The following is an 18,588-nucleotide window of genomic DNA, read 5'->3' on the forward strand; positions in this document are numbered from 1 at the left end:
AAAGCATTACTTTGGATTTTAAATATATTAATTGGGAGAAGGCCCCTTAAAATGTGAGTCTTTTAAAAGACTCAAGTAGAGCGTGATTCCTTCCTTTCTGTGGGTTAAAAAAAACCAAACCAAGCATTGCGTTATATTCATTCAAGCATTTACAGCATTAATAAATATCCAGGTTAAACAAAATGATGCTATTTACTCACTTTTTTTCATTATCCTTTATATTTTGATTTCTCTCTCCCTTAAAAATATATCTGATAGCTTTTAATATTTCTATAGCTATCATAAATTTTCAGTTGAATTCTTTTTCTCATAGGCTTTTATTTTATGTCATTACATGGCTAGCACAAAAATCATCAGATATCAGAATGTATCAGTCACCAAGATCCTTTGTGGGCATGAGTAAAGGGAGGAAAGGGAAATGACTAAGAAAGGCTTTAGAGATATCTGGGTATGTTAAAATGGCTGGATTTTTTTTCTTGCTGCATAAGGCAAAAATACCTTCTAGATGATCAATTAAATTCCTAGATTTTTTTACAATAGTGATTTCTCTTTTGTTCCTTAAACGTATAGGGATGTACGTACTCATATAGGTTTGTGAAACTGAGTTTTTACAGGTATTTCTCATTTTAGATACTTACGTGGTATCTTCATGTTATCAAAGGAATGACTCAAGTTCTTTCTTTAAATAAGTTTATGGTCCAGACCATAGATTAGCAAATTAGCAAATAAATTCTTCTTAAGACCTGTAGTAAATATTTTCAACTTTATGGGCCGTACAGTCTCTGTCACAACTACTCAGCTCTGCCATTGAAACACACAAGCAGCCATAGACAATATGTAAGTGATGGGCATATTAAACTTTGTTTATGGACACAGAAATTTGAAATTCATATGATTTTTACATGTCACAGATTATTTTCAATAATTTAAAATTGTAAAAATTATTCTTAGCTCATAATAGTTCATACAGAAACAGGTGGTAGACTGGATTTGCCTGCAGACTGTAGGTTTGTATCTGTGGTCTAGATTACAAAATTAGAGGCTTTCTCTGACTATAGCCAAGTGCTCTCTTTTCTGAGGATACGTTTTAGGTATAAAATGAAGAATTTATTCTGTACGATATTATATGTTGATTTCTCAGAAACTACCAATAATGAATATACCATGTTTATGTTTTGAGGGACTGATAAAAACAAAGTGTTCATACTGCCTTTTAATGAAAATTGGCTCATTGTGGAGAGCCTTCTTCATGTCTATATTCCTTGCAGTGTGTGAATTCAAAGTTTTAACATTGGGATGTTTGGGAGCATTGAGTAAGCAGTGGAGTGGGATATGATATGTTTGTGACATTGTAATATGCTACATATTAAATGAGTTTTTATTTCACTTACAGGAAAATAATACTAGTTTAACTGTATGTAAATTAAGCTTTAATATTGTTGCTCTCACATTTATTTTCATTAAAATAACTAAGAAATGAAAAGGATTTTCTTTTACAATGAGATTTCAAGTGTAAGAAATAATTTCTCAATTTTTATATTATTGGAACAATTAATTTGATATAGGTTTTATTCATATTTTGTTTCTTCAGAGATACCTGTAGTGGGAGTATTTTCCTAATGCTTCACTATATAAAAGTCCAGCATGTTGATGTTGCTCCTGACCATTAAACTAAAATAATGGAGTTCAAATAGAGACTCTTTTTAGAAAATTGAATACCGTCTACTGTTATCTTTCATTTTATTTAGACTCTTTCATTTTTTGATTTTTAGACGTTTCATACATCAGCAAGCATTTAGTGACTACCCATTGTGTGCTAGGGTCCCATTCTTCATATGCTAATACTCAATCTGAATGTAGGAGTTAGGTTAATCTTACTATGGCCATACTTTTAATGAGGTTATGGGATACTATAAACACAGAAGATGAAAATTAAAAGAATTTTGTAAAAGTAAAATTCCTTTCCAACATATGTTTAAAAGATACATTTTTGTATAATAAGGCAGTTGTCTTTTCTAGATCGCTGACTCTTCCACAGTTTTCATGGATCTGATTAGGACAATTTTTAATGAAAACAAAAGCCTTTTCTGTTACGTAAACTTTGTATTTTTAGCACATAACTTAATTGTGTGCTCTTTCACTACAGATTAGAGGGAATTGCTACTTGGTGGTAGTTCGGTGTTTTGTGAAGAACTCCTTTATTTTCATTAAAAATAGTAGTCATCTTACAACATTTTTCACTACTGAAAGTATTCTGACAACCTCCCAAATCCATATGACATCCTTCTCTAACCTGTCCCATACATATTCTTAAATGAATCTACTGATATTTTAAAAAATTAAATGATTTAAGGAAAGTGTATATGGAGGGGTGTGCTATCTCTGTTTTTCAAATGAGTTTATAGGATTGATTTCAACTTACTAATCAACTGAAACCAGGGTCAGCATTATTTCTTCTTTAGAGCCTTTAAAAATAAAATTTCTAAAAATCAGTTTGTTTAAATAAAATTGTTTTAGTATAATAATTTGGTTGGGCTTTAGGGTTTTGTCATTGGATTTTACTTACATTCTCACAGTATACCCAGAATACAAACACAGTATTAATAGCATCTTATTTTTATAGTCTTTTAAATTAGGAACATACAAAATAAGGCATATATAGAATAGAACAGCAACATTTATGGCAAACATGTTTACACTGAAGGCTTAGAAGAAGAAAAATCTCTTAGAGTTATATGTTGAAGGCTTCCCATAAAATCTTCTAAACAATTGTTGCTAAATGTCAGCATTACCTACTTGCCTTCATTAAATGGATTTTAATTTCTTTCTCTAGAAAGGGAGTTCTGGGAATTATGTAACAAGTGTAATTTGATGAGACCAAAGCGTTCCCATCACTGTAGCCGCTGTGGCCACTGTGTGAGGAGAATGGATCATCACTGTCCATGGTAAGAATAATTCACTTCTAGGGGAAAAAAAAAAAAAGCGAGATGAGTAATGTAAATCTTACAACTTAGCATCTTTAAACAAAAGCAATGTTAAAGTTATACAGGTTTACAGTATCTTAATAGGATATCTTTATTTAAATTATATGGTTCTATCAACTCCCAAAGTAATTTTTCCATAGAAATCCTATTTTTTGTTAACAGAGAGATTTTTAACAAAAAAACTAAGAATTAACATGCAACCTAATATACAAAAGGATTAAGGTGATTGTTTTAAATGAGGTGATGTATATAAAACATTTAGTGCAATATCTGACACGTAAGAAGTACTTAAACGGTAGCTACTTCTAATTGTAATAAACCATGTACATTCAAATGTTTGTATCTCCTTTTCATTTGTTTAATTAATAACACATATCAGATAACTTGATAACTTCCTCCTTACCCCTTAATGCTTTTTAAGCATTATGTATTGGATATAGCTACTACCATTACGTGCATGTTGGAAGTATGTGAGTGGTAATTAGCTGATTCTGCAGAACTGCCAAGAGTTTTGGTCAATAGGGGGCTCTCTTGTAATATTTAAAGAAAATGCTCAGTTGAGAAATAGAATTTTTGAAAACAAATGCTATGTGAATTCTGTATTGTATCTCATTTTAAAGCTGTCACAAAAATCTGTGAACAAGATATTGTATTTAATTCTGTTTTCTTAGCATTGGCTCTCTGTATAAATATTTAAACTGGTATAGTGTAGAATTTTACAAATATATCTGTACATATATATATGGTATTTATATTTGTATACACATACATGCATATATGCAAATTTAACTGCATAGTGGGCCTCTTAATTTATAATTGCATTTATTTAAAATTGACTCAAGTAGAATTTAGCTTTTTCTAATGTTAGTCAATTTAGAGTTTTCCTTATTTTTGGTAACTTATTTTGATACAACAGTTAATGAGCAAACTTTCAGTGGAAATTAGTTTTTTTGCATAGACTGATTATTTAAATAGAAGATAATTTCCTGAAATATGAAAAGATAGAGCATTTTAGATAAAAGCACTTTGTAACTACATAAAAATTTAAAAATTTTCTAAATCTGTCAACAAGATGGAATAGTATATGGTATGTAGTTGATACCCAGGAATGTGCCTTGAATCTAAACAGATTCCCAAGTAATTTTGTAAAGCTCAGTGATCTGATATTTGCTATCACAATGGTAATAGATTCAAGAAAAGCTAGGTGAAACATGTATTTAGATAATTGCTAATCATACAGAAAAGTTCAGTTTTTAAGCACTTTTTATAGTAGTGTTTCTTACTAACTAAAATATAAATGTTTATGATACAAGTGGTTATTGATGCTTTTTCCCAAAAGAATGCAGTAGTTTAAGATTAAAACAATAATCAACTAGGAAAAACTCACTTATTGGTGACCAAATAAGGTGCTGTTTAACCTTAATTCTAACCTTGGGATGATTTCTGTTTCTAGGCCTCTTGCTTCCATAGTTTTAGTCAAGTTTTCAGAAGTTGGTAGCAGTGGCGGTGAAGTAGAAAGGACTGCAGGATCAGAAAGGAGGGTAGACAAGGGACCTAAAGAGATTCAGGAATATTTATGACTGAATTTCCTGATAGAGCACTGCTGAAATGTTCAGAGAGAGGCGAAATGTACAGTGTAAATTGGAAGCAAGGAAAATTTTTGATGTTTTCAGAAATTGCATTACTTAACTGCCTAACACAGTTTTAGGTTTGGAGATCAATTTTCACATTGCTTTAAGGTTTTCTGTATTTCTGGCTCTGATCATTCTCTTTATTTATTTATTTATTTTTTGAGACAGAGTCTCACTCTGTTGCTGCCCAGGCTGAAGTGCAGTAGTGCAATCTCAACCTCTGCCGCACTGCAACCTCTGCCTCCTGGCCTCTGGTTTTCCTGCCTTAGCCTTCCAGGTAGCTGAGATTACAGGCACATGCACCATGCCTGGCTAATTTTTGTATTTTTAGTAGAGTCGGAGTTCTACCATGTTGACTTGGCTGGTCTCGAACTCTCGAACTAAGGTGATCTGCCCCCCTCAACCTCAAAGTGCTGGGATTACAGGCATGAGCCACTGCATCTGGCCTGATCATTCTTTCTAAGTAGTTTAAGTGTTACAAAAAGAACTCATATAGATTGAGGACCTTAATGCTTGCTAAAGCTGTTCTGATTAAGAAGAATGCTGTGATCACAGACATTGTTTCTCAAACTTCCTGGGGACAGGAAGGATGGAACAAGGATAAGTCATCTTTCAATCAACAGGTACTGAAGAGCATTTCTGAGTGTATATTAATACATAAGCACATTTCTTTTATAGCCTTGCTTGCAAATAACAAAGTACAGTAGATTTTCATGTTTACAAAGCATGCACTCATAAGTCTAAGAAATGCCTCTCTAAGGTTTTTCAGTTCAGTTCTGTATTTGACTTTAAAAATGGTTTAATTACAAGTTAAAAAGAACAACTTAAATTAGGACTGAAACCTGTTACATCATTTCTTTTTCAGTGACAGTATAATACTATTTTGAAGTGAAAACATTTGTGCAAAGTAATTTATAGTTTTGATCAAGGAGTTTTTTTGCTGGAATTTTAGAATACTTTGACAATTTGGATACAAGAAATTTGGAGTAATAAAATACTCAGTTTTAAATAGCCTTGAAAATTTTTGATTATAACATTAATCATCTTTCCTAGTTAGGGTTCACTGTTGTATTGGTGGAAGTACAGCTCTATGTATCTGTAAATAGTTTTGAATACATTTTTATTTTCAGCAACCAGGGATAGATTTTTAAAATGAAAAAAAATGGTGAATGCTTAGCAGTTATGCCAGAGTGGCAAGTTTCAGCTGTTTTGCTTCAGGTCATTCAGCTTGCTTTCCACAGCTAGGATGCCGTAAAGGAAGAGCGATATACAGGGAAGCAGGGTTCTTGCTCTCTTGGCCCCTGTCTCTTCTAACTGTACAGCCTCTGACTAGAGGCTTAACTCCTTTGTTCCTGTTTCCATGTCAGTGACACAGGAGGCTACTGTCTGCTCTTCCTGTCTCGCTGAGTTGTTATGATTTGAAGGAGGATAACATATGTGGACATCTTTTGTGAAGTGCTTTACGTATATAAAATGGTGTATTTATACTTTTCTTTGCATAGTTTGATTTGACCTTTGAGTGGCCTTAGCATATCTCCATGAAGTTAAGCATATGTGATATTATTTGTTTTTATTTTAGTCTTACTGATCCTGAGGTAAACTTATTGAAATTTAAAATAGTTTCTTTTTCATTTTTTTCTTTAGGATTAACAATTGTGTTGGTGAAGATAATCATTGGCTCTTTCTGCAGTTGTGTTTCTACACTGAACTTCTTACTTGCTACGCACTGATGTTTTCTTTCTGCCATTATTACTATTTTCTTCCACTAAAAAAGCGTAATTTGGTAAGAAATGTTTATATCCACTAACATTAGAGCACTAATATTAGCATACAGTTATTAATATGTGGTTCCTTTAAGTTCAAAAGACTGGAAACAAAACAACAAAACCCTCAAATTGGTGAATTTTGAATTATATTGGGAGTGAGAAAGTGGTCCCTAGTCTGAAATGTCCTTTTAATGAAATTCATTTATGATTATTTATTAGTGTTAAGTGGCTTTCTTTAGAAAGCAACACATTGGATCTTTTAATATATGTGTCTTGGTTTAAAAATACCTAAAATAATTAAAAACAAAGATGAAATGTTCTTTTTTCAGGAATAAAAATGTAGAATTTAATTTTAAAAGGTTCTCAAATAGTTACGTTCTTGAGAAAGAGAACTTTTTTTCTCCCTGACTTTCAACAGTAATGATAAGATGAATTTGCAGGATGCTTTAAAAGTTATCCATATATACCATTTGAGGCAGTACCTTCCCACTTTGTAGAGGAACTGCAATAGCTATTAAGACTAGCACCAAATAGTGGTGATGATGATGATGATAGCAGCAGTTAGAATTTTTAATTCCTTGTCAATATTGTGCTATGGATATCTCATTTTAATTCTCACTTTAGTGCCCAATATATAAGGTAAGACTAATATATAAAATATTGAAGGCATGAAGCTAGGAAGTGATTATTCAACTGGATTTAGTTATAGAGCTGGGATTTGAATCTGATCTTGTGTGGTTTTGGGCTATTATTTTTTTTTTTTATTTGGATTTCGATTTTTTTTTTTTTAAAAAAACTGTGTGTGTGGGAGGGGGTGCAGACAGACAGACAAAGTGTGCAAGTACTCATGTGAGGATGCAAGGTAAGGAGAAAAAGAGGAAAGAAAGAATAAAACCCTTGATGGAGAAGCAAACTTTTCTTTCCTGTTTACACAAGTTTATACTGTTTAAATCTTTTATATTAGAAAAAATAAATTTATTGGAGGTACATACAATTGAATTTTGGAATAAAGGAGAGAGGGAGAAAATGTCTAAGGTATTTGGATCTTTTTAGTATACCTGATCATTTGCTATCGCTGCTTGGCTATGTATATTAGGGGGGCCTTATGGTGAATATGCTCATTATATTTAGCTTGAGCAATTAAAATTAGAGACTAATAACTGCAAAAAGTTCAAAAGGTGGAATTTTAAATTGAGGTGTTTGACATTTCACACTGAGAATATAATGCATGCTAGTGTTATAGTTGTAGAAATGTTTCATCTTATTTATAGATAAACTTGTGATATAATTGGCATTAAAGTTAGATTGTGTAAAAGAATATACATATTCCCTAATCTGCTTCAAATAATTGAGCCTAATAAGAAAAACATTAATATAAAATTCCTCAGTAGAATTAAGATAGTAATTTTTTTTTTATGTGGCAGAGAAGGAGAATTTAGTGGTGTAAATGAAAAACTAATAGAGGCTGTCTGAGAGGTAATGAATGCATTGTAGTATCATGCAGGATTGGCAAACTGTGGACCTTGGTTTAAATTCAGCCCTCTGCCTGCTTTTTACTGGAAAACAGCTACTCTTTTTTGTGTATATATTGTCTATGGCTACTTTTGTTCTATAAGAGCAGAATTGAATAGTTGTGGCAGAGACTATGGTCTTTGAAGCCTAAAATATTAACTGCCTGGCTCCTTACAGTAACTTTGCCAGCCTCTGGTAGTGGAAAGATCTTGTCTCTTGTAAACAGACATACCTATTAAAAGCCTGTTTTTTCTTATTACATGTATAAGCTTTGACACATTGTTTAACGTCTCTGATTTGTAATTTTCTTCTTCTGAAAATGTGAATGAGATTAAATGAGATAATATATGTAAACTTACCTGGCATATAATAGACATTCAATTTATTTTACATTTGATTTTAGTGAAAGCTCTCAGAGGGAGGAAACAATTTTTCCTTGGCTTATTAATTTTCATGAAAATTTTAGAGACCATTTTATATTAACCATTTATTACTAGAAGATTGATGACCAACTAAGGAAATTCCAGTAATCAAATGAAGGATTAAGGTGTTTGAAATTACAACTAATTTTCTTCCCCAAATTAAAGGTAGAAACTGGAGAAATAAATGTCAGTCACCTTTTTTAAAACTGGACAATGGAGAAATGGATTATCAAATATAGGTTATATTTGAATATATATACTACATATATATATATTTACATGCATAACAAATGTTGGAAAAAGATCAGCGTAGTAAATGTTTATTAAGAGATTAAAAATATCAAGAAGAAAGTATATAAAAAGTGAGTATAAAAAGTGGGTTTTGAAATGTCAAACCAGATTTTCCTTAGAGCAACCAATTGTAGATACAATGCAGGTGATTTTTAAAATAAAAATCATAATAATGTGTTAGTCAGTAGCATTTTACCAAATGAAAATCAAATGATTATGTTGGTTGTAAGAAAGCTAGGAATAAAGCAGGTCTAGGGATCTGACAAAGTTATTTATGTCCAGTAGTGCTGAGCAGAAATTGTTCTCTTAGCCCAAGTCTTATAAGTTTCCTTGTATCAAGTGAGGTACTTTAATAATTACCACCATATTAGCAGTAATGAAATGAAAAATCAAAGGTTATGAAATTTCCAAGATCACTTTGTTTCCTATTGAGGAATCGAGTAATTTTTAGTTTTATGATATGTTATCTCAGTGATGAAGTAATTAATATATATTATCAAGTTAGGTGTATGGAGAGAAGAGCTTTACCACAATATTTCCCATTGTAAAAAAGACAGTTTTGTTAGACAAATTTAAATCCATAAAATGGAATGTTTATTAGCAATGTTCTAACTACTTAAGTTTAATAGAGTAAAGCTAAATTCTAGGACCAGAATTATAACTAAACTTGGAGAAAGTATTTTATAATCTATGTAGCTCTAAATGTTCCAATGATCTGAAGCAAGTGAATGTTCAGTAGTTACTTAGTATACATTGAAATGAATTCTTGTCATTTAATTGATTTAGAAGTTGAGAATTTGAAGCTGTATTAGAGACACATACAAACTTAGTTATATCTTCTTGGTGGATTGACTCTGGTATCATTATAAAATATGCCTCTTTATTCTTAATAATGATTCTTGCCTTAAATTTTTTTTTCTGTTATTAGTTTAGCTATATCAGTTATCTTTTAATTAGTGTTTTCATGGTATATCTTTTTCTGTCTTTAATACTTTCAACCTTTCTTGGTTACTATGTCTTGTATGTGTCTTATAGACAGCAGATACTTCATCATTAAAAACATATTTGTCTTTTAATATGAAATATTTAGTAAATTTTTGCTCAGTATAACTGGTATTTTGTCATCTTCCTATTTATTTATTATTTGACTTCATCTCTTCTGTGGTTCCATTTTTCTCAATTTCTTGCCTGTTTTGGAATTTCTAATTAAAAAAAATTTCCAGTTTTCTATTTCTAATGACTTTTACTTTTATTCTTTTTATAGTTTGCCCCAAAGTGAAAACATTGTTCTCTGATTTTTTTTGAAGTCTAATATAAGTTAGTACTTTACCATTGTGCACCTAATGAAAGCAGTGGCTTTGGAACACCCTTTATCATCATCATTTTTGGCATTGTGGGGTAGAAAGTAGATGCAGAACAAAATCACATGGTAACAAGACTTTATCATTGTTGCAAATACATTATGTGTTATATTGTTATATATATATATAAGTTATGTGTTACCGATAGTCATTATTTATTTTGAATTATCTACTTAGGTGCTTTTTCTAGTCCTCCTTATGTCTGAGCCTCCTCTAGGCTTACTTTTTCTGCTTTTAGTGCAAGTTTGTTGGAACAAATACTCTCAGTGTTAGTTCCCTGAAGATGTTTTTATTTCTCCTTCATTTTTGAAGGATTTATTGTTTGTCACAGAATTGTAGATTGGTTGTTACTTTTGTTTAGTTTTTAAAAGATGTTACTCCATTGTCTTATGGTTTCCATCATTTCTATTGCAAAATCAGTTGTTGGTCTTACTGTTACTCCAATGAAATGTGTGTTTTTCTTTGGCTGCTTTTATGATTTTTTTTTGGTCTTTATATTTTAGCAGTTATTCTGTGATTCTATGATGTGCTTATTTTCTTTGCATTTTTTTTCTGTTGGAGAGTTTATGTAACTTTGAATCTGTGGCCTGGTGTCATTCTTAAGTTTCGGAAATTTCTTGGCCTTTATTACTTCAAATATTACCTCTGCTCAATTTTTTTCTCCTGCAGTTCTGGGATTCTACTTACATGTACTTGAGTTCTGATTGTGCTGCATATGTTTGGAATTTATTTCTTCACCTTCCTTTTTTATTCCCCCTCTCTGCTTCATTCTAGATATTTCCTGTTTATCCTCTGGTTTACTCATCAGCTCTTCTGCCATGTCTAATGTATCCTTAAATCCTTCTGTTGAGTTCTCAATTCAGTTATATTTTTCACTTTTAGAATTTCCATTTGATACTTTCTTTCATTGATAATTTCTTTGGTGAAATCATCCATTTTGTCATCTTTTTTTGAACATTGTAATACATTATTTTAATGTCTATGTTTGATAACTTCAATTTTGAGATCCCCTTATGGGTCTGTTTCTGTTGACCTTTTTCCCTCTCAATTTCCAGATATTTGGTCCTGTCTTCTGACATGCTTAAGTCAGAATACTGAGTGTTTTATATGACGTATTGTAGAAAATGTGTTTGATGTGTTCTTTCCTCAGATTTGATTTACTCTTTTTTTTTTGATGAGATATAAAAGAAGGCTTATTTTAATCCAATGAAGGGTTTGTATAACAAATATTTCTAATGCTAAATAACAGAACATTGGTTTTAATACAGCAGTTCTTGGGATGATGCTGTTTATTGCATTTATTGGTATTTTGAAAGGAATCTTGATTGCTGGGTTTGTCTTTGTGAAAGACTGGTTTCAATGTGTCTTTATTCCAATAGTATAGTCTTTTGGGGTCTCAGCTGAAAAACTGAGGTGTTTATTGTGGAATGTGCCCTACAGTTACTGCTTTCCTGCCCTTAGAGATTTTGCAGGATGTTCTGAGTCTCCACTTCTACTTGGCCTTTCATGCAATACTGTGTGTGAATTGGGCAAGTACTTTCAGGTAAAGAGTAGTGCAAAATATATGGCTCACCTTAGTGCCTGTCTACTTTCTCTGAGATTTTGGCTTTGTAAGTTCTGGAAAGTTTGGCTACTTGCCAGTATCTTCAAACAGCTGTGTATTTATTAATTAATTGGATTTTATCTGGCTTTTCATAGTGTTCTTGGTGTGAGGGTTGGTTTCATACAAACTATTTCGTCATAGGTGTCAATGGCAATAGCATTTTGTTTAAAAATTTCTTCTCAGGTGATTTTAATCATTGCTGCCTAATTGTATAACTCCAGGAGGCAACACTCACATCATAGTCTATGTAAATAGTATCCTGTGGAGTTGTGCAGTGCAGAACTTCTGTGGCCATAAGGTTTGAGAAGTGCTGTACTGTAGGGAATGAGATTCATGGTAGACTTTATAGGTGAGATAGAGATTAACCAAATTGGGAGATGAAGGAAGTCATTGCTGGGCAAAAAAACAAAAGGCTTGAGGGTATAACTGGAATAACTGGTTTTTAGGGCAAATCTGTTGTAAAATTCCAACTGTATAACAAACTCTGTAAAGCTAAATAATAAAATAATGTTCTTACTTTAGCAGTTCTTTTGTAAATGATATTTACTGTTTTTTCATAAATGTAGAAAAAATTTGTCTACGGCCATACCCACTCTGAACGTGCCCAATCTTGTCTGATCTCAGAAGCTAAGCAGGGTTGAGCCTGGTTAGTACTTGGATGGGAAAAAATTTACCAATAATTTCAGAACAAAAGTCACCATTATTACCATTGACATTTTTAAAAAATAATGTTTTATGGTAGAATCTTTCTCTATAAACTCTTGCCCCATCAGTGTTTTTTGCAAGTCTTTTCCTGTGTTTCTTTCATTTTTCTCTGAAACAAACAAAAATCTATATCCAGCTCTTGATTATGTGTATAAAACTGTGTGTATATAAATATAGTATCAGGAACCTTATTCATTCATCTTATCCTTTCTAATATTCAGGATGTGGAAAAGATCCCCAAAGTTCTCTATCTTTGGATATTACATTAATGATTATTATGCATAATTTTTGTGAGAGTAATGATGCAGTTAAAGCGTGCTGTCTTTTGACCCTGTCTTCTGTCAGCTAGACTGAAGAAAAGCTGTAGTCTGCTTTTTCTTTCTACCCATTCAGGTAGATAGGTGGCAGCATAGTATCTTTTCTAGCCCATCTTTAAATTCCAAAGCTGAAAGGAATTGTCTGGGTTGGAAAAGAAAGTGTTAACTTTCTTGTTTTTTAAGGCAAAGTGTTTATTCATTAAACAAACAAACAAACAAACGAAAATGAGTTGCCCTTTGACCATTGCTGTAATGACACTTAACCTATATTCAGTAGAAAACTGGTACATTGTGGGTTATGCTCATGCTCATGGTAAAGACACTTGAGAGAAAGCAGGTTGTTCACAAATTCTGGGAAATGAACAGATTGGGAGCCTGATTTTCTTCCATTTCTCTCTTCTCCTCGCCTTCTGTTTTCAGGAGAGCTCTTTCTGAGCTGGATTATTTTAATTTCTTTGCAAGTGCCCCATTGTTTTTTATAGTAACTTAATGCTTTTTAGATTTCTTCTTAATCTTTACTTTTAAAATATTCTTTTATCATGTACATTCAAAGATTTATGTGTTTTTACCATGTGAAGTTTTGAGGAAATATTTGAATTTATCCTTTGTTGAGGAAAGGAAGGACTAAGATGTGCAGGAGATAAGGAATTTATAGTTTATCATGAATCAATGCCCAAATTTAGGATTTATTTTTTAAGCCATAGATATTGATTTATGTTCTGAGTCTTATACTAAAAAAAGGCCTGTGAACCTAAAAAGAATTAGTGTTTACTATCTTCTTCAAAAATAGTAACTAAAAAATCCCAAAATTCTCAAAGTATAAAAAATGCGTATCTAGAAAAATTGCAGAAACTGAGTAATAGTTTTGTTTTCTAAATAAATGGAGATATATTCAACATTTTTTGTTAGAATCATTAAATCAATAAAGATTATAAACTTTGAGATGTTTGGAAAAGTTTTTCAGATGTTAGACATTAAATTAGTTTGCATCATTTGCATTTATCATTCCAGTATTATGTTGAATTTTACTTAAAACCCCTCTTGAAACGAATGTTTCACTTTAAATATTTATTGGCATGAAAATCATTGTGTAGGTTCTAAAACCTGTAGATTGGGAATGATTTGGCATTTTAAGTGAATAAAATAGATGGATATTAAAGAAAATGAACTTTCATTTTTGACCAAGGTCCAATTTGACTATTTCACAGTTACTTTAAATGCTTATAAGCTGATGCCTAATCATTATCAAATTATAATAATATGTTTCATTTTATTGCATACTGGTTATTTACCAAAACCAATACTAGAAAATTATAGCTTTTTAATTAAATATGAAGGAAAGTACCACTATATTTAAAGAGTATACCTTCTTACATTTATTGTATGTTTATTCATGAATATTTTATTGGTCAAGTGTTTTTATTTTTATATTATTCTGGATTTGTATATTACTTGGATTAGTAGAAAATGTCTACTCATTTGAAATATTCCTGAAAGGATAAATAGTATGGGTGCCATCTTACAGATACAGTAACTGAAATTGAGAGACGTTCAATACCTTGTGCAATCACAAAATCACCACTTGGCAGAGCTGTGGTTTGGGCCCATGTCCCTAAGTCATGTTCTTGCTATTACTATATCCTATTCAAGCTCCTATTCAATACTACTTTTTGCATTTTTCCCTCAAGAAATTTTTTAGCAATATTATTGTAAGATTAAAAAGTATTAAATATATTTTAAAATACTAAACTTCATAATGTCTACTCTTCAGAGAGAAAACTCAGTGAACCTCTTGACTGGTAGATTAATCTTGACTGTTTTCAGTTTTCGTTGAGGCAGTCTGTTATATCTTATAAAGGCATCATAGTGGGTTAAAAACATTTTTTTAAATATGTACCTGCTGGAAATCGGATGTAGGCAATGTTTACTGTTTCTCTACATGAGAATATACAAGCTTTTTTAAAAAATAAATAATTTGTGGCTATTAGTGTCAGATTATACAGCTAGTCTTTGATGACATACCACTTCAATTCTAAAATTATGTCTTTTAGCTTCTTTTTAGATGAAGTGTATTCAGATAATTTCTAATTATTGTATACTCATTTTTATGTGAAGGGGAAAAGCATACTAACTGCATTTAAGGCTATGAGAGCAGTGGGTGACAGAAGGGGAAGAGAGGAGAGAGAATTTCAATAAAGGAAATGCTGCCAAAATTCAGAAGAGGAAAATAAATAATGTTAGTAGCCTAGCCAACTCTTCTGCTAGGAAGATACATTATTATTATTCCAATTGGCTGATATCTAATAGTGTTGCTAGGGATTTGATGTCAGAACTGTGCCTCAGAATTATTTGCCTAGCTTTTTGGCTAACAAGAAATAGAAATAGCCAGAAGACTTGGCTGCAGGTAGCTTTGAATATTGGTAAATCTTTTCATAATTTATTTTAGTTTTTTCCTATAATCAGTTTTAAAGTAGCCTGAGTACTTCTGCTATTTAAAAAAATGTTGTAGGCTTAATAATAACTTTTGTTTTCTTAATATCTAAAAGGGTCATTTCACTGAAGAATGGGAAAAAATTTCTGAAATATACATTTAGCTTTTTAGATTTTTGGAAAGAATAGCCAAGAGTCAAGAATAACCAAGAGTTTTGTAGAATTAAAATTGATATGAGATGAAAATTATTTTTAATGGTAATATGAAAGTAATTTGGCTTTTTTGTTCCTGTTTTCTGAGATGCTAGTAGAGATATTATTCCTTAGTAAATTTTCTTTTGCTTGAAAAGCATAATGTCAGATATACCATTTTATTTATAAAGAAATAAGAATATTATTGTAACAATTGCCAGTTTCATTCGTCAGTGTATCTCTATACTTTTAGTGAGAGATGGAACACAGAAACCTTATAATAAATCTTAATCCTGTTCTACAATACCAGGTTGACTGAAAATATGTCATCACTAAACATGTTTCCTTAGTCAGCTGTAAATATTATAGCATTTAACATAATTTCTCTGTAAGACTATTTCAACCATTACTGTGAATGTAAATGGTTAAAACCTGGCAGCAGTTTTATTGTCTTACTCTTTTACTTTTACCAAACACTGTAGCACTGCATTAACTGGTAAATACAGTAAGGAAGTGTGTTATCCTGTTCTCTTATTGGATTGCCCCAACTTTTCTAAAATTTTTACTGCTAAAATATGGTCAGGCAGACAAAATAATGTTTCTAGAATACTTCACCCTCAGTCATGAACCGGACATTCAGATGCTAGTGAAATTTGCTTTGCAAGATAGTTGCATATATTCGTATGTGTACCAGAATTTAATGGGTAATTTTGAATACTCAATGATGGCAATTAAGGAGGTATAAATATTTTTTTCACTTTAGATATCAATTGCCACTAGGATGTAAAAAGACTGAAAAAAGCACGTTTTACCTGAGGGCTGGGTTGGGGAGTGTGGAAGGGTTTTATGTAGAATAAGCTTGTAACTTCCTTTCCTGTGTTCTGGAATACAATAAACCTAAAGTGAGGCTCATTCCAAAAAGTACTCATAATCATACAGATATTGTAGGATTTTATTTTAGGATTAAATTAAGATTGCTTATTTTAATGTCAGAGTGTTTGTCTTATGAACCTACCCTCAGCATGTAAAGTTGGTTATTTAGTTATTTTGAAAATTCATATCTGTATGCTTTAGATATCTCAGATATGATCTAAACTGTTTCTGTTCTTTTTATTTTTTAATTGTATGACCTGTACTGCCTCCAGATGTTTCTATTGTTGAACAAAAGAGAAAAACAAAATCCTTTACCAGTGGGTACAGTGGTTCTCAACGGGGAGGAGGTTGACTCCCCACCACAAAACATTTGGTAATATCTGGAGATGTTTTTGGTTGTTACAACTAGGGAAGTGCTACTAGCATCTAGTGTGTGGAGGCCAGGGATTCTGCTAAATGTCCTGCAATGCACAAGATAGTCCCCTGCAACAAAGTACTATCCAGCTGATTGTCAGTAGTGCTGAGGTTGAGAAACTCTTCAGTAGGAGGAATATCACAAAGACTACTCTTTACTTTTCAGAGTAGTCTCATAAAAACACAGAAAACTACTTATAAACTATTGTTTAGAAATAAAAATTGCTTCAAACTGATTGATAGGAAAATTGTCATTTTTATATATAAAATTTTATTTGTAGAACACTTAATCCTAGCACTTTGGGAGGCTGAGGCAGGCAGATCATGAGGTCAGGAGATGGAAATTATTCTGGTCAACATGGTGAAACCCCGTCTTTATTTAAAAATTCAAAAAAAATTAGCTGGGTATAGTGGTGCATACCTGTAGTCCCAGCTACTTGGGAGGCTGAGGCAAGAGAATCACTTGAACCTGGGAGGTGGAGTTTGCAGTGAGCTTCAGGCTGCACTCCAGCCTGGTGACAGAGCAAGACTCCATCTCAAAAAAAAAAAAATTCTGAAGAACATTTATTCAGTCTTTCAGTATATATTATTGAACTACTATATTCACTTCCCCTTCATCTAGGCTCTGAAACAAAGTTCCTGTGTTTAAGGAGCTTACATTCTGATTAGAGAAGACAGGCAATAAACAAATATATGATAAACAACCTAAGTATTATGATGTATAATAAAGCAGGGTAAAGGAATGGATATAGTCAAGGAAGACCTTTCTCATAGTGACACTCGAGCAGAGACCTGGAACTCAAGCAAGTCACTGTTGACATTCTCGAGGAAACAGTAAGGAGACCAGTGTATCTTGAGTGGAGTGAGGTAGGGTCAGAACAATAGGAGATGATGAGAATAGTAAGGGCTGTGATTGGACTGGAGACTTTGTTTTATTAAGATAGTTAGTGGTTGGGATTTTGTAAACTGTTAGAGGGTTTTGAGCCATTACACAATCTCATTTACATTTTAGGGGAAAAAAAAAAACCTGATTGCTATGAAGAATAAACTGAGGGGCAAGGATAATAGCAAGAAGACCAGCTACTAGGCTGTTAGAATACAGTCCAAACATGAAAAGATTACGGTAGTGGCAGAAGCGTTTAGAAGTGGTCTATTATAGTTTGAAGAGCTAATAGAATTTGGTGATAATTTGGATATGGGCTATGAGATAGAATGTGAAAAGTAAAGGATATTTCCAAGACTTTACAGCCCAAACAACTGGAAGAATGGAGAGACTGGTTACTGAGAGGGGAGCCTGAGGAAGAATAGGTTCTGGGAAGAAGTTAAAGATTTTGGTTTTACACATGTTTACCTATTTGACATCCAGGGGGAGATGTTAACTAAGCAGCTAGATATAAAAATCTGGATTTCAATGGGGTGATCTGAGCTAGATAAATAAATTTGGGAGCTTTGATTGTATTTAAAGACATGAAAACTGACTGGAGATTTTCTAGAAAGTAATTATGAATAGAAAAGAGAATAGTTCTGAAGACCAAACTCTAGACACTCTTCAGTTTTTGAAGTTAGAAAGATGAAAGGAACAAGAAAGGTAACTAAGACTGCAGCCAGTGAAACAGGAGGAGAACGATGGTGAGAGATGGTCAAGAAAGTTGGTCATAAATTGAAGGAGAAATTATTATGATGTGCTGTGGAGTATAAACAAGTAGGGAGTTGAATGTATTGGGGGAAGCCAATGAAATGGTGGTTGGACCAAGGAATTGGAGGTCCCATTGAGGTTGAGAATTCGTTAGCATTGACAGTCTGCAGGGAGTTAGCTCAAAGAAAGCATGTAGTATTCATAAGGTGACATACTTGAAATTGTAATTATGTTATGGGTTACAGTTATTATAAATGATGAGGTATAGTATATAGTCTTAGAATTGAGATTAGGATAGAAGATAAGATGATAGGAAGAAATGAACTCAAGGAATTCACAGATCAAGTATTTAATTATCTGCTAGATCTTAAATAGCCAAATCTGACTCTTCTTTTCCTTTAGCTTGCATTAAGAGGTGGTGCCCCACTACTGCCTAGTTTTGCAACATTAA

At 32.2% G+C, this 18,588-nt stretch overlaps 1 protein-coding gene across 6 annotated transcripts in view; it reads left to right on the forward strand.

Annotated features, from left to right (window-relative positions):
- ZDHHC21 (zinc finger DHHC-type palmitoyltransferase 21) overlaps positions 1–18,588 on the forward strand; it is a 75,124-nt gene that overhangs the window by 19,499 nt on the left and 37,037 nt on the right. For all 6 annotated transcript variants that reach the window (XM_012453503.2, XM_012453508.2, XM_012453504.2 and 3 more), the window contains 2 exons: positions 2,834–2,945; positions 6,260–6,398. In XM_012453503.2, coding sequence (XP_012308926.1) covers positions 2,834–2,945; positions 6,260–6,398 — 251 coding nt within the window. The remainder of the gene's footprint in view (positions 1–2,833; positions 2,946–6,259; positions 6,399–18,588) is intronic.

This window comes from Aotus nancymaae, unplaced genomic scaffold, assembly GCF_030222135.1.
Source record: "Aotus nancymaae isolate 86718 unplaced genomic scaffold, 86718_ANA_hifiasm-v0.15.2.pri h1tg000003l, whole genome shotgun sequence".
Lineage (NCBI taxonomy): Eukaryota > Metazoa > Chordata > Mammalia > Primates > Aotidae > Aotus > Aotus nancymaae.